General features: G+C 36.8%; 1 protein-coding gene across 5 annotated transcripts in view; it reads left to right on the forward strand.

The window, feature by feature from the left end:
- The window catches only part of Zranb3 (zinc finger RANBP2-type containing 3), a 284,160-nt gene that overhangs the window by 11,719 nt on the left and 259,576 nt on the right, over positions 1 to 12,865 (forward strand). For all 5 annotated transcript variants that reach the window (XM_013076896.3, XM_021236942.2, XM_021236962.2 and 2 more), the window contains exon 2: positions 9,660 to 9,827. In XM_013076896.3, the coding sequence (XP_012932350.2) occupies positions 9,660 to 9,827 (168 nt within the window). The remainder of the gene's footprint in view (positions 1 to 9,659; positions 9,828 to 12,865) is intronic.

Raw genomic sequence — 12,865 nt, forward strand, 5'->3', positions numbered from 1 at the left:
GGTGCCAACGCCTGCCTCATAAGCACAAGGTTCTGAGTTCAATCCCCATACGGGGGCGGGGGCGGGGGGCAGTAAATGAGCCGGGCCTGGTGGTGCATGCCCATAATCCTAGCAATTGGGAGGCTGAATCATGAGCATCACAAGGAGTTTGAGGTCAGCCTAGGATACGTAGTGAGTTCAAAGCCAATCTGAACTATACAATGAGACCCTGTCTCAAAAACCAAAAATAAATAAATAATAAATAATAAATAATAAATAAAAAATACCCAGGCATGGTGGCACATACCTGTAATCCCAGCACTTGGGAGGCAGGAGGATTACCATGCGTTCAAGTCCAGGCTGCACTACATAGTGAGTTCAAGGCCAGCCTGAAACTTATAACAAGACCCTGTCTCAAAAAAAACCCCAAAAAACAAATGTATATGTATAAAAGTAAATAAAGCAAAAAGTAATTATGAATGAAATTAATAGCTACTTTTAAAGCTACTTTTTGTGTTCTGCCCTACACGTTTCACCTTATATCACTGATCCTGAATAGTACTTCTGGAACTTTTATTACTTCAGGAAAGTAGACATCACTCTTTCTGCTGTAGGCTTTGCTAGAATGGATTTCACTTAATCCCTATTCCTTTCGGTTTTGACTTTCTAAATTAAAGTCCAAAGAGGTATATCTGATGAGCAAACTGTGACTTCCTTAAGTCTAAAATGGGTATATCTGAGTAGCAAAATCTGTAGTTTTAAGGCAGGCTGGAAAAGTATCTGATAGTTCAGCTGGGTGTAGTGGTGCATGCCTATAATCCCAACACTTGGGAGGCTGAGGCAAGAGGATCACTGTGAGTTCAAGGCCAGCCTGGCTACATAGTGAGTTCAAGGTCAGCCTGAACTACAGAGCAAGGCCCTTTCTCAGGAAGAAAGATAGAAAAAAAGAAAGAAATTAATTTCATGTATTCAGACTCCACCTCTCCTTATATGAGCTGCAGACTCAGTTTTCTAAGCCTATTTGACATTTTCTTTTCATATTTTATAGCCATCTCAAAATTTATTCCTAAAAGATTTATAGATCCCCTCCAATTCATTTCTTCTGTTGTCTGTACTCTCCACTGTCTCACTGACTCCTTCTACATCTGCATCTTCACCCTGTTTTTTTATCATTCTGCACGTGTATGCCATTAGCAAGTCCTGTTTATGATACATACAGTTCTGGAAAGTGCATTTTTACTCTTTTTTTTTTTTTTTGGTACCGGGGATTGAACTCGGGTCCTTGCGCTTGCAAAGCAGGCGGTGAAACCACTGAGCTAAATTCCTCGGCCCCCATGCATTTTTACTCTTAAAGATGAATTTTTTGCCTTCTGTATTGCAGAATGATAGGTATTGTTTCCTTGCTTTCCCATTTTTGAACCATTCTCTATTGTTTGCTCAGTTTAATTGTGAGTGGTACATATTGAGAGGGTACTAAGAAAGTCCCTTGGTATTTATGAGGACTTCATTCAGATAAGAATCATCAATCATTTTTAAATCCAGTTCCCTATGCTTACAGTGAGGATTTTATTGACTATGCAGTGATGGAAAAACTTTTAGAGCTTTCAGTGATAACAGATAGCCTGCTAGGACACAAGTGTCATAGGTTCGCCACCACTGGCCTAGGGCATTCATTCTGTGCTTTCATATTGGTAACTTTATCCCCCATAAGTATTTTTTTAAATATAAGTCAGATTGTAGGATTCCCCTTCTTAAAATTCTCCAGCGAGTGATGACCACTAGAACTTTCAATGAAGATAGAAATGCTCTATAATTTCCAAGGACTTAAGCCTGGCAACTGGGATAATGATAACATGGTATTACTCATAAGTTTGTGGGCTATTAAAAAGTCTGTCGTCCCCCCCGCCCCCCGTCCCAGCAAAAAAGAAGTGCTCTGTATGTGGACTGTTCAGTATATTTAGTACAAGTCATTGTGGCTGTGGAGCACATGAAACATGGCTGGTTTGATGGGGAAACTGAATTTTAAATTTATTTAAATAGCTACATACGACTGCTAATATATTGGGGAGCACAACTCCATTAGCTTCCATTTATTTATTTATTTATTTATTTTCATTTTGGTACTCAGGATTGATCCCAGAGCCTTTGTACTAAGCTACATTATCAGCCCTTTATAAAATTTTTTATTTTGATGCAGGGTCTTGCTAAATTGTCCAGGCTGGGCTTGAATGTGCATTCCTTGTGTGTCTGCCTTCCAAGAGTGCTGAGATTGTAGGTGTGCACCGTCACACCTGGCTTAGCTTCCTTTCATTCTTAAAATAGACTCCAAAGTCTTTATCAAAGCTATATGTCTTTGGCTTTTTTAATCACAGTAGCCTTGTAGTATAATTTCGAATCAGGAATTGTGATCCCCCCTGCCTTTCCTTTGTTGCCCGGAATTGCTTTTATTATTCTAGGTCTCTTGTGGTTCCAAATGAATTTAAGAATTTATTGTTTTCTCTAATTCTGTGAGATATGCTATTGGAATTTTGATAGGAATTGTATTAAATCTGTCTAACAGTTTTGGAAGTATGGCCATTTTCACTATATTTGTTCTTCCTAAGAACAAGGGATACCTTTCGATTTTCTGATATCCTCTTCAATCTTCTCTTTCAGAGTACTGTAGTTCTCAATGTAGAAGTCTTTTACTTCCTTTGTTGGATTGATTCCTAGGTATTCCATTATTTGGGATGCTATTGTGAAAGGTTTTGTTTCCCTAATTTCTCTCTCAGTAAGTTTGTTTTTCGTGTACAGAAAGACTATGGAGTTTTGAGTGTTGATTGTGTATCCAGCTACGCTACTGAATTTGGTTATTAAATCTAGAAGTCTTTGTGGAGTTTTTGGGGCCTTCCATGTAGCATGTCATCTTCAAATAATGATAATTTAACTTCTTCCTTTCCTGTCCTTATTCTTTTTATTTCTTTCTCTTATCTAATTACTGTGGCTAGTGTTTCCAAATCTATATTGATTAAGAGTGGTGAAAGCTTTTAGTTTTGGACCATATAACATGATGTTGGCTGTTTGTCATAGATGGCTTTTATCAGATTGAGATAAAGACCATCTATTCCAATTTTCTATAGAATTTCTATCATGAATGGGTTTTGGACTTCATCAAATGCTTTTTCTTCATCTATTGAGAGGATCATATGGTTCTTGTCCTTGGCTCTGTTAATGTAGTGTATTACATTTATTGATTTGCATATGTTGAACCATCCTTGCATCACTGGGATGAATCCTACTTGGTCATGGTGTTTAACCTTCTTGATGATTTGTTGTATTATGTTTGCTAGTATCTTATTGAGGATATTTGCATCTATGTTCATTAGGAAGGATGGGCTGTAGTTCTCTCTTTTGGTTGAATCCTTCTCTGGTTTTGGTATCAGGGTAATGCATGCTTCCAGGAATAAATTTGGGAATATCACTTTAGAGTTTGTGAAGTAGTAGTATTAGATGTTCACTAAATTTCTTGTAGAATTTATCAGTGAATCTGTCAGGGCCTGGGCTTTTCTTTGTTGGTAGGTTTTTAAATTACATCTTCAATTTTATTGACAGATAAGGTTTATTTAGAATTTTTCTATCTTCTTGATTCAGCTTTGGTAATTCATATGTATCTAGGAATCTGTCCATTTCTACTGTGTTTTCCATCTTATTAGAATACAGGTTCTTGGGCCTGAGATTTACCTCAGTGATGCTGCCGCCTGCCTTGAAAGCACAAAGTCCTGAGTTCAATCCATGGTATCAAAAAAAAAAAAGAAGCAGAATACAGGTTCTTGAAGTAGATATTGATGAGCTTCTGAATTTCTGCAGAAGCTGTTGTGATTTCACCCTTTTCATTCCTAATTGTATGGATTTGGGCCTTTTCTTTCCTTTTTTTTTTTTGATAAGATTGGCTAAGGGTTTGTCAATTTTATTTAATCGTTCAAAGAGCCAACTCTTAGATTCATTGATTCTTTGTATTGTTTTTTTAGTCTCCATTGCATTAATTTCTGCTGTGACTTTTATAATTTCCTCCCTCCTATTAGCTTTGCATTTGACTTGATCTTTTTCTAGAAAAGTGAGTTTCAACATTAGGTTGTTTATTTGAGCTCACTCTGTTTTACTGATATGAGTATTTACCGCTATGAATTTCACTCGTAGGACTGCTTTCATTGTGTCCCATAAGTCCCATATGCTGTATTGGCATTATTGTTTAATTGTAGAAAATGTCTGATTTCTTCTTTAATTTCATCTGTGATGCATTGGTAATTCAGGAAAGTGTTTTTTCCCATGTATTTATGAAGTTCTTGTGGTTTCTTTTGCCATTTATTTCCAATTTCATTGCACTATGGTCTGATAATATGCATGGGATAATTTCAGTTCCTTTACATTTACTTAATCATGAGCTGGTATGTGGTCTGTTTTGGAGACTGTCCCATGTTCAGCTGAGAAGAATCTCTATTCTGATGTGGGGTGGAACACTGTAGACATCTACTAAGTCTATTTGTTCAAAAGTTTGGTTCAGTTCTAATATTTCATTGTTGTTTATCTAGTTGATCTATTTGTGACAGTGGTATATTGAGGTTCCCTCATTACAATTGTATTAGTGTGTATTTGATTTTTTATGTCCATTAATATTTGTTTTATATAGTTGGAGGCATTGCTGTTTAGGGCATATATGTTTGTGATAATAATCTCTTCCTCTTGGATTGCCTTTACAAGGATGTGGTGATCTTCTTTGTCTCTCTTAATCTTGTCTTGAAATCCACTTTGCCTGCAAATAGAATACCTATCCCTGTTTTTTTCCAGGTTCCTGCTGCATGAAGTATTGTTTTCCATCCCTTTTCAGTCAATAAATTTTGTTTTCAATTAAATATGTTTCTTGCTTCTTGACCCATTCTTCCAATCTATTTCTTTTGATTGGTGAATTGAGACCATTAACATTGATGACTATAACTGATATGTACTGCCTTATCCCTGTCATGTTATTTTCCTGCTCTTGGCTCCCTTCTTTCCTTTTCTGTTTAATTTCTTTCTTTGCATGGTGGATTCATTCTTTTGGGGGTCATGGAGTTGTAATCCTTGTTAACTCCTTTTTTTTTTTTTTTTTTTGAGGCAGGGCCTCTCCCTTTGTAGTTCAGGCTGGCCCTGAACTCACTATGTAGCCTAGGCTGGCCTGGAACTCACAGTGATCCTCCTGCCTCAGCCTTCCAGGTGCTGGGATTATAGGCGTGTACCACCACACCCAGCTTGTTATCTCTTTCTGAAGTATCCTTCGGAACACTTTGGAGTGCTCACTTGGCGGTCATGAATTTCTTCAAGTGTTCTTTGTCATGGAAGTATCTCATTTCTCCATCAATTTTGAAAGATATTTTTGTTGGGTACATCAATCTGGATTGAAAGTTGTTTTCTTTTTTTTTTTTTCTCTTCTGGTACTGAGGATCAAAGTCAGGACCTTGCACTTTCAAGGTAAGCGTGGGGCCACTGAGCTAAATCCCTTGCCTGTTAGTTGTTTTCTTTAGGGTTTTTACTTTAAGATTCATGTAGAGAAGCTAGCTCTAATTCTAATATATTTGCCTTTATATGTCATTCATTGCCTTTCTCCAATAGCTTTTATAATTTTGCGTGTTGTGGACTTCTGATACTTTACTCATAGTGTGGTGCAGAGAGGTCCTCTTTTGGTCATTCCTATTTGGCTTGCTTGCTTTCTTTTTTTCTTTCTTTCTTTCTTTCTTTCTCTTTCTTTCTTTTCTGGTACTGGGGACTGAACTCAGGATATTGTGATTGCCAGGCAGGCGCAGCGCCATTGAAGTACATTTCTGGCCCATCCCATTTGTGTTCTATATGCCTCAGTTATGTATATGTTTGTTTTTGACCTTATGAAGTATTTGGGAACTTTTCTGCCATTATTTCCATGAACAAATTTTTTATGCCCTTTGTGTTGTCTTCTGATTTTTCACTTATTCCAATTATTCTTTGGTTAGTATTCTTTGCATCAACTAGCAGTCATTGGATCCATGTTTTATGTTCTCTTGTTTTTAAGGTGTCTTTGAGAAATTGGTCTTAGAAGGGATTATTGTCTTCTTGTTCTGAAACTCAGTCTTGACATTGGTCTGTTCTGCTGACCATACTTTCAATAGGTATGATTTTTAATCTCCTGGATTTCTGATTGAAACCTTTTCTCTGGTCATTCATGTTTTATATCATTTTGTGTAGCTCATCTAGCTTGTTATTAGTGTCTTCTGAAAGTTTGTACATCTTTTTGGCTATTCCATTCTCTGTTTAGTTATATCTTCCCTAATTTCGCTGAGCACTTGTTTGAGCTGTTTTAGAACCTCCTCTGTCATCCTTTTGTTGTGACTTGCATTTAGATATCTTCCTAAAGCCTCATGTGGTCATATGTGGGGAGTTACAATGGTGGCTTTATTAGGGTGTGTGAATGTGGATTATTAAGGGTGTGATTTTGGGATTAAGGGTATGAATGAATAATGGAAGCCCTACCCTGGGTATGGGTGGCACCAATCAATAGGCTTATAGCCTGGGTGGAGTATGAAGGGACAGAAAGAAGGCAGGCCTGCTGCTGCTTATTGCTTTGCTGTCACCTACCTGCTTGCTATGGACTGTTTCTCCTCTGGTGATGCCCTTCTGTTATGCCACCCTGCCTTAGCTGATTATGGACTTAGACCTCTGTAAACTGTATGCTGAAATAAACTTTGCCTCCTTTAACTCTGAGTGTTGAATATTTTGTCTCAGCAGTGAGAAAAGTAACTAAGACACCTTTCGACTAATTCAGGTATATAGCTTATGCTGTTCTGCCCATTGATGCAAGGATCCCTGGATTGGCTTCATAGGACTTGGGGGTTTTGGGAAGTGTTTTGTTACCTTGTCTTCTCATGGTTCTATTGTTTTTGTTTGGTTATTTGTTTTGTGCTGAAATTTGCATGCTTACAGTCTAAAGACTTTGTTGCTTGTAGAGAGATCTCTTTAATTGATTTTCAGTGATGTCCTAATCCTTTGACATAGCCCCAAGATCCTTCTGCCTTGGTTAATTTGGGAGGGAAGAGGCAGTGTAGTTTGCTCAGCAACCAAGTTCTCTAGGAATTTACTCTAGTATTGTTAATGTCACAAAGGTAATCTAAGTGTTGACTTATAGGGAAATAGCAACAATTATTCAAATGTCTTAATATCAAGCGGATCAGCTACAGTAGTATTGTCCAAGACAAATAAGATATTAGCATACCATAAGAACCAACTATGTCACCTTTATCCTAGAGAAGAAAGCAAGCATCATGGTGTAAACATTAAAATAACCCAGGTATTGAATTATAGATACTGTGTACTAATTTGAGGGCTATATTTCTGCCAGTAGTAGAAAATAATCCAACAGTAATTTTATAGAATTAACTAAAGAGTAACAAAGCTTTATGGTTATATTATTAAAGATGTATTGTTGGGCCAGGGATTTAGCTCAGTGGTTCTGGTGCCTGCCTTGCAAGCTCAAGGTCCCGGGTTGGATCCTCCATACCAAAAAAAAAAAAAAAAAAAAGATGTGTTGTTTGGTAATGGGGGAATGCAAGAGGAAAATTTGAAACCTTAAACTGTGATATGAGGAGGAGAGAAGTGGTACAAAGGATCTTATTGCACAATAGAAGGATGTCTACAGAATTAGGTAGAGGTAAGAGAACAAAATGGATGAGAAATAGAAAATAAAAGAAAAAGAAATAAATTATATATAAAGTAAAAATAAAAGAAACAAAGAGATGGCCGGGGATTTAGCTCAGTGATTCCGTCGCCTGCCTTGCAAGCACAAGGACCTGAGTTCGATCCCGGTACCAAAAAAAAAAAAAAAAAAAAAAAAGAAACAAAGAGATAAACATTAAAAAGGGAGAAGAGGAAAAAAATTGTAAGAAAAAGAGATAAGAAGCAGGGCAGAAAGACAATCGAAAATTTCTAAAACCCTAGGAAACTAGTGAAAAAGGAAAGGAAGGAAGGCTAGAAGGGGGGAAAAAAAAACTGAACTAAACTAAAAACAATGCACACACTCACACAAAAATAAAAAACCAAAAAAGAAACAAAAACAAAAGAGTAAAAAACCCTCATATATCAAAGAATATCAAGACAGTAAAATACAGTACAGTAAAAAAAAAAAAAAAGGGAAACTATAAATCCTCTGTGGTTCTGAACTTGTGGTTTTCTTCTGGAATCTGCAGGTTTGAGGCAGTGTCCAATTCAAAATGTGTCTGAGCTCAAGGTGGTAGATAAAGAAGGCAGTCAAATCCCACATCCATGCTGGATGCTGTCATGAGAATGCCAATTCTGTGACTTTCAAATCCAGCATGATTAAGGCTGAGCCTAGCCTCTGGCCTTGGGCATGGGCTTTTTTCCTTTAGTTTATCTTATCTGGGGGTATATCTTATCAAAGTGAGCACAGCTCCTTGACCCTGGCTGTCTCCCTTGGCTATCCCTCACCCAGCAATTGTGGGAGTGTGGTACTGGGAGCCCTGAAATGAAACCAATGCACTTCTGCTCAGAGTTCGGGGTTCAGTTGGCCCCTTCTTGAGATGGTGTCCAACCCGTTTTTCTAGGGAACATGGCAAGTTCTTGGACTGTAGTCACTCACTAGCTTTTGCAGCAGATAGTATCCCCTGGTCCATTCCACTGCTATGTTTCTCCCTGAAGGCCTCTGGAGCTTTCACTTTATCTCTGTTGATTTGTTTTTCCTTTCTTGCACACCACAGAGCCAGGAGCCAGGCAGAAAGTACAGATTGCCCCTTACTTTTTCCATGTTGTCTTCTGTCTCTTCAGTTTCTCTGTAGGTTCCCAATTTCCTATCAGATATTTCCTGGTTCCTAGGGATCTATCTCCCTCCTTTTCTTCCCCAAGTTGTTATTTTCCAGTGTCTGGGTTCCCAATCTTGGAGAGGCTTAGTTGTTTTTTATCACCTAGCCATCTTCCCAGAAATTGTGTATTTTATAATTTCTGAAATGCATCCAGGCTTGGTATTGCACAAGAGTAGTGCCAGCACTCAGGAGACTGAGGCAGGAGGATTCCCATGAGTTTGATGCCAGCCTGGCCAGCATAGTGAGTTCAAGTCCTTCCTGGACTACATAGTGAGACCCTGTTCCCTCCCAAAACAAAAAAATGTATAACCATAAGATACAGACTTACTCCACTCTTAAAATATTTGGTGTTAGGGCCAGGGATTTAGCTCAGTGGTTTTGCCATCTGCTGTGCAAGCGCAAGGACCCGAGTTCGATCCCCGGTACCAAAACAAAAAAATTGGTGTCATATGAAAATGTATAGTTATAAGATGATCAATTATAAAAGGAGTCTTTGTAGCACACTCATTTCTTATTTTAAAAGTTATTCAATTTGTAAAAATTTGCTAGATTTATAATTTCTCAGGAATAGCTTTGCTGCATAAAAGGCATAAAATGTAGTGGAGGATGCTGAATTCTGAGAGAGTTCTTTGAGTAATTACTTTGGAATTCTGTGCTTTGAATTTTCTTATTAACTTATTCAGAGAACATGTTTTAACTAGTCAGTGTAGATACTACACAGAGGGTATTTTTAAGTATTGTAATATTTTACATGTTTCTGTAATATACTTAGTAATATCTATCCCCCCATCCCTCTTTCTTTTTTGTTTTTTCTTTGTTTTTTAGGATCATCATGCCTAGAGTTCATAATATAAAAAAACCTCTTATACCTCCAACTTCTTGTTTAATAAGTGAATCTGATGAACAGCTGGATTTTTTGCCTGAGAAACTAAAGGCAAAGCTGCTTCCGTTCCAGAAAGAGGGCATCATTTTTGCTCTCAGAAGAGATGGCAGGTAAAGTACCTTTTTAAGACATGCTAAAAATGCTAAATTCATGGCAAGGATATTTAAAAACAAACTTTTTTTTCATGTGTTTATAGTCTTTGTTTTTTTTTGTTTTTTTTCATAGTCTTTCTTTAGTAGAATTTATTGTGGTTAGGGCCAGGGATGTAGCTCAGTGGTGCCACACCTGCCTGGCAAGTGCAAGGTCCTGGGTTCGATCTCTGGTACTGGGGAAAAAAATTTATTGTGGTTAAATTAGCTTCATACATTTATTATAATTGACTTAACTTTAGATGGAAATATACTGAACAACTTCTAAATTCTTAAAGTGTGTTTGGTTACCGTAAGTATTCAAGTTAGTAGATATTGTCAGCATCTCATATATTGACAATTTTCAAGAAGATCTTCGTCCCTTACATATAACTCATCTTTTACAGTTTTCACTTATTCATTTCATTTTCCACCTTAGATTAGCAAACTTTGGATATGTCTTGCTAGTACCTTATACTATTGCCTGTATTTCTTTACTTCTTCACAAACATAATACTTATGTGATCTCTTCCATCAAATCAAGCCATGGTTTTCAAATTCTTATGAATTGTAGTCTCTTGGTTCCACAGACATATGTAACATATATTTTCTTTCCAGTCTTTTATTATGAAAAAATTTAAATATAAAAACACAACGAAAGCATGTTTGAGCCAGGCGTGGTGATACACACTTGTAATTCCAGCACTTTGGGAGGCTGAGGCAGGAGGATTGCAAATATTTGGTTAAACATACATATAGATGTCATATATATGTCTAATGTGTATCTACCAAAGAAGAAAAATTGCTGGATCATAAAGTATGCACATATTCCAGTGTAGCAGGTACTGGCTACATTCATTTGCTAGGGAGTGGCTTAAACAACAGAAACTTACTGTCTCTCAGTAAGGAGGCTTGTAATTCAACAACAAGGTGTAGGAAATGTTAGTTTCTTTTGAGGGCTGTGAAGGATCTTTTCTTCTCTCCTTGACTTATGGATGCCTTTTTCCTATTTTTTTTTTTTTTTTTACATTATCATCCCCCATTTATGTCACTGGGTCCAGATTTCCCTTTTTATATGGACACTGCTAATGTTGACAAGATACTGGAGAAGTTCTAATGACTTCATATTAGCTAATTAAATCTATCAAGATATTATTTTTACTTTCTCCTTTTTTATTAGCAAATGTTTGTAATACATAATAATACATTTATCATGGGGAATTGGTACATATACATATAGGATCTTGACCCTTTTTACTTTCCCTTTGCTTCTCTCATCTCCCCTCATCCTCAAATTCCCTTTCCATCTCCACATAGTTTATTTCCCTATTTCCTATAATCTTTCATTTTCCTCTTTAAATTATTTATACTTTTTGTTCTCACAGAGAAAACATGCGATATTTAACCTTCTGTGTCTGATATATTTCACTTAACATTATGATCGTAAGATGCATCTATTTTCCTACAAATGACTCAAATTTATTCTTCTTTTTGGCTAGGTAATACTCTATAGTGTATATATCCCATATTTTCTCTATCCATTCATATGTAGGTATAAGCTGATTCCAAAACCTAGCTATTGTGAGTTGTGCTGCTATGAACATGGGTATGCATGTATCACTATAATAGGATGTCCTTAACTCTTGGGAAGATATCTAGAAGAGGGGTAACAATCAAATGGAATTTCTGTTTTCAGTTTCTTGAGGAATCTTCATACTGATTTCCATAGTGGTTGTACCAGTTTACATTTCCACCCACAATGTAGAATTCCTTTTCACCACAATCTTGCTAGGGTTTTTTGTTTTTTGAGTTAGTGATGAAAGCCATCTTTTCAGTAGTGAGATGGAATCTCAGTGTTTTGATTTGCATTTCTTTTGTTTTTTGTTTTTTGTTTTACTTTTGGTTTTTTGAGGCAGGATCTCCCTTTGTAGTTCAGGCCGGCCTTGAATTCATGGTGATCCTCCTGCCTCAGCCTCCAGAGTGCTGGGACTACAGGTGTGTGCTGCCATGCTGGGCTTTGATTTGCATTTCTCTAATGGCCAAAGATGCTGCACATTTTTTCATGTACTTTTTTTTTTTTCCATTAAGTTTATTGGTATATTTTAGGTATATAATATGATGACGTTTCTTCATTGGAAATTTGTACCTTTACATGATATATCTTGGTACTTATTTTTTCCCCATTCCCCTGCCCTCCCTTCAACCCCTCCACCCCTCCCTAATTTCAAAGACTTTATTTCCATTTTTTCCTTTTCTCATATTTTTTCCTTTCCCTTCTTTCCCTTCCCCTACTCCTCCCACTTCCTCTTCCCCTTTGGACCTTTTCTTCCTGTTTCACATTATCTGTTTTTTCGTGTACTTCTTGATCATTTGTACTTTTTTTTAGAAGTGACTGTTTATTTCAGTTGCCCATTTTTGGTTGGGTCTTTTATTTTTTGAGGGATCTAATTTTTTCCTTTTTAGTTTTTTATATATTCTAGATATTAGTCCTCTGCATGAGAGGTAGCTACCAAAATGTATTCCAATTCTATAGACTGTCTCTTCACTTTATTGGTTGTTTCTTTTGTTGTACAAAGGAAAAAACCTTTGTACAAAGCTTTTTATTTGTTCTTGGTGTTATTTTTTGTGCAATTGGGGTTCTGTTAAAAAAATCCTTTCCTATGCCTATGTCCTCAGGAGTTTTACGTGTTTTATCTTCCAGCAGATTTATTGTTTTTGTTTTTATATGTAGGTCTTTGATCCATTTTTTGTTTATTTTAGTGTAAATTAAAAGATATGGACCGAGATTCATTCTGCATGTTGATAACCAGTTTCCCAAGCATCATTTGTTAAAGAGGCTATCTTTTTTCCAGCATATGTTTTTGGCCCTTTTGTACAAGATTAGACAGTTGAATATGCCTGGGGTTGTTTCTGCACCTTCTGTTCTATTGTCTATACTTCTGTTTTGTGCCAGTACTGTGCTGTTTTTTTATCACCCCAGCTTTATAATATGACTTGAATTTCAGGATTGTGATCCATTC

This window comes from Heterocephalus glaber, unplaced genomic scaffold (genome assembly GCF_053883595.1).
Source record: "Heterocephalus glaber isolate CG9 unplaced genomic scaffold, H.glaber_assembly_v1.0 deba00000347, whole genome shotgun sequence".
In the NCBI taxonomy this organism is placed as follows: domain Eukaryota; kingdom Metazoa; phylum Chordata; class Mammalia; order Rodentia; family Bathyergidae; genus Heterocephalus; species Heterocephalus glaber.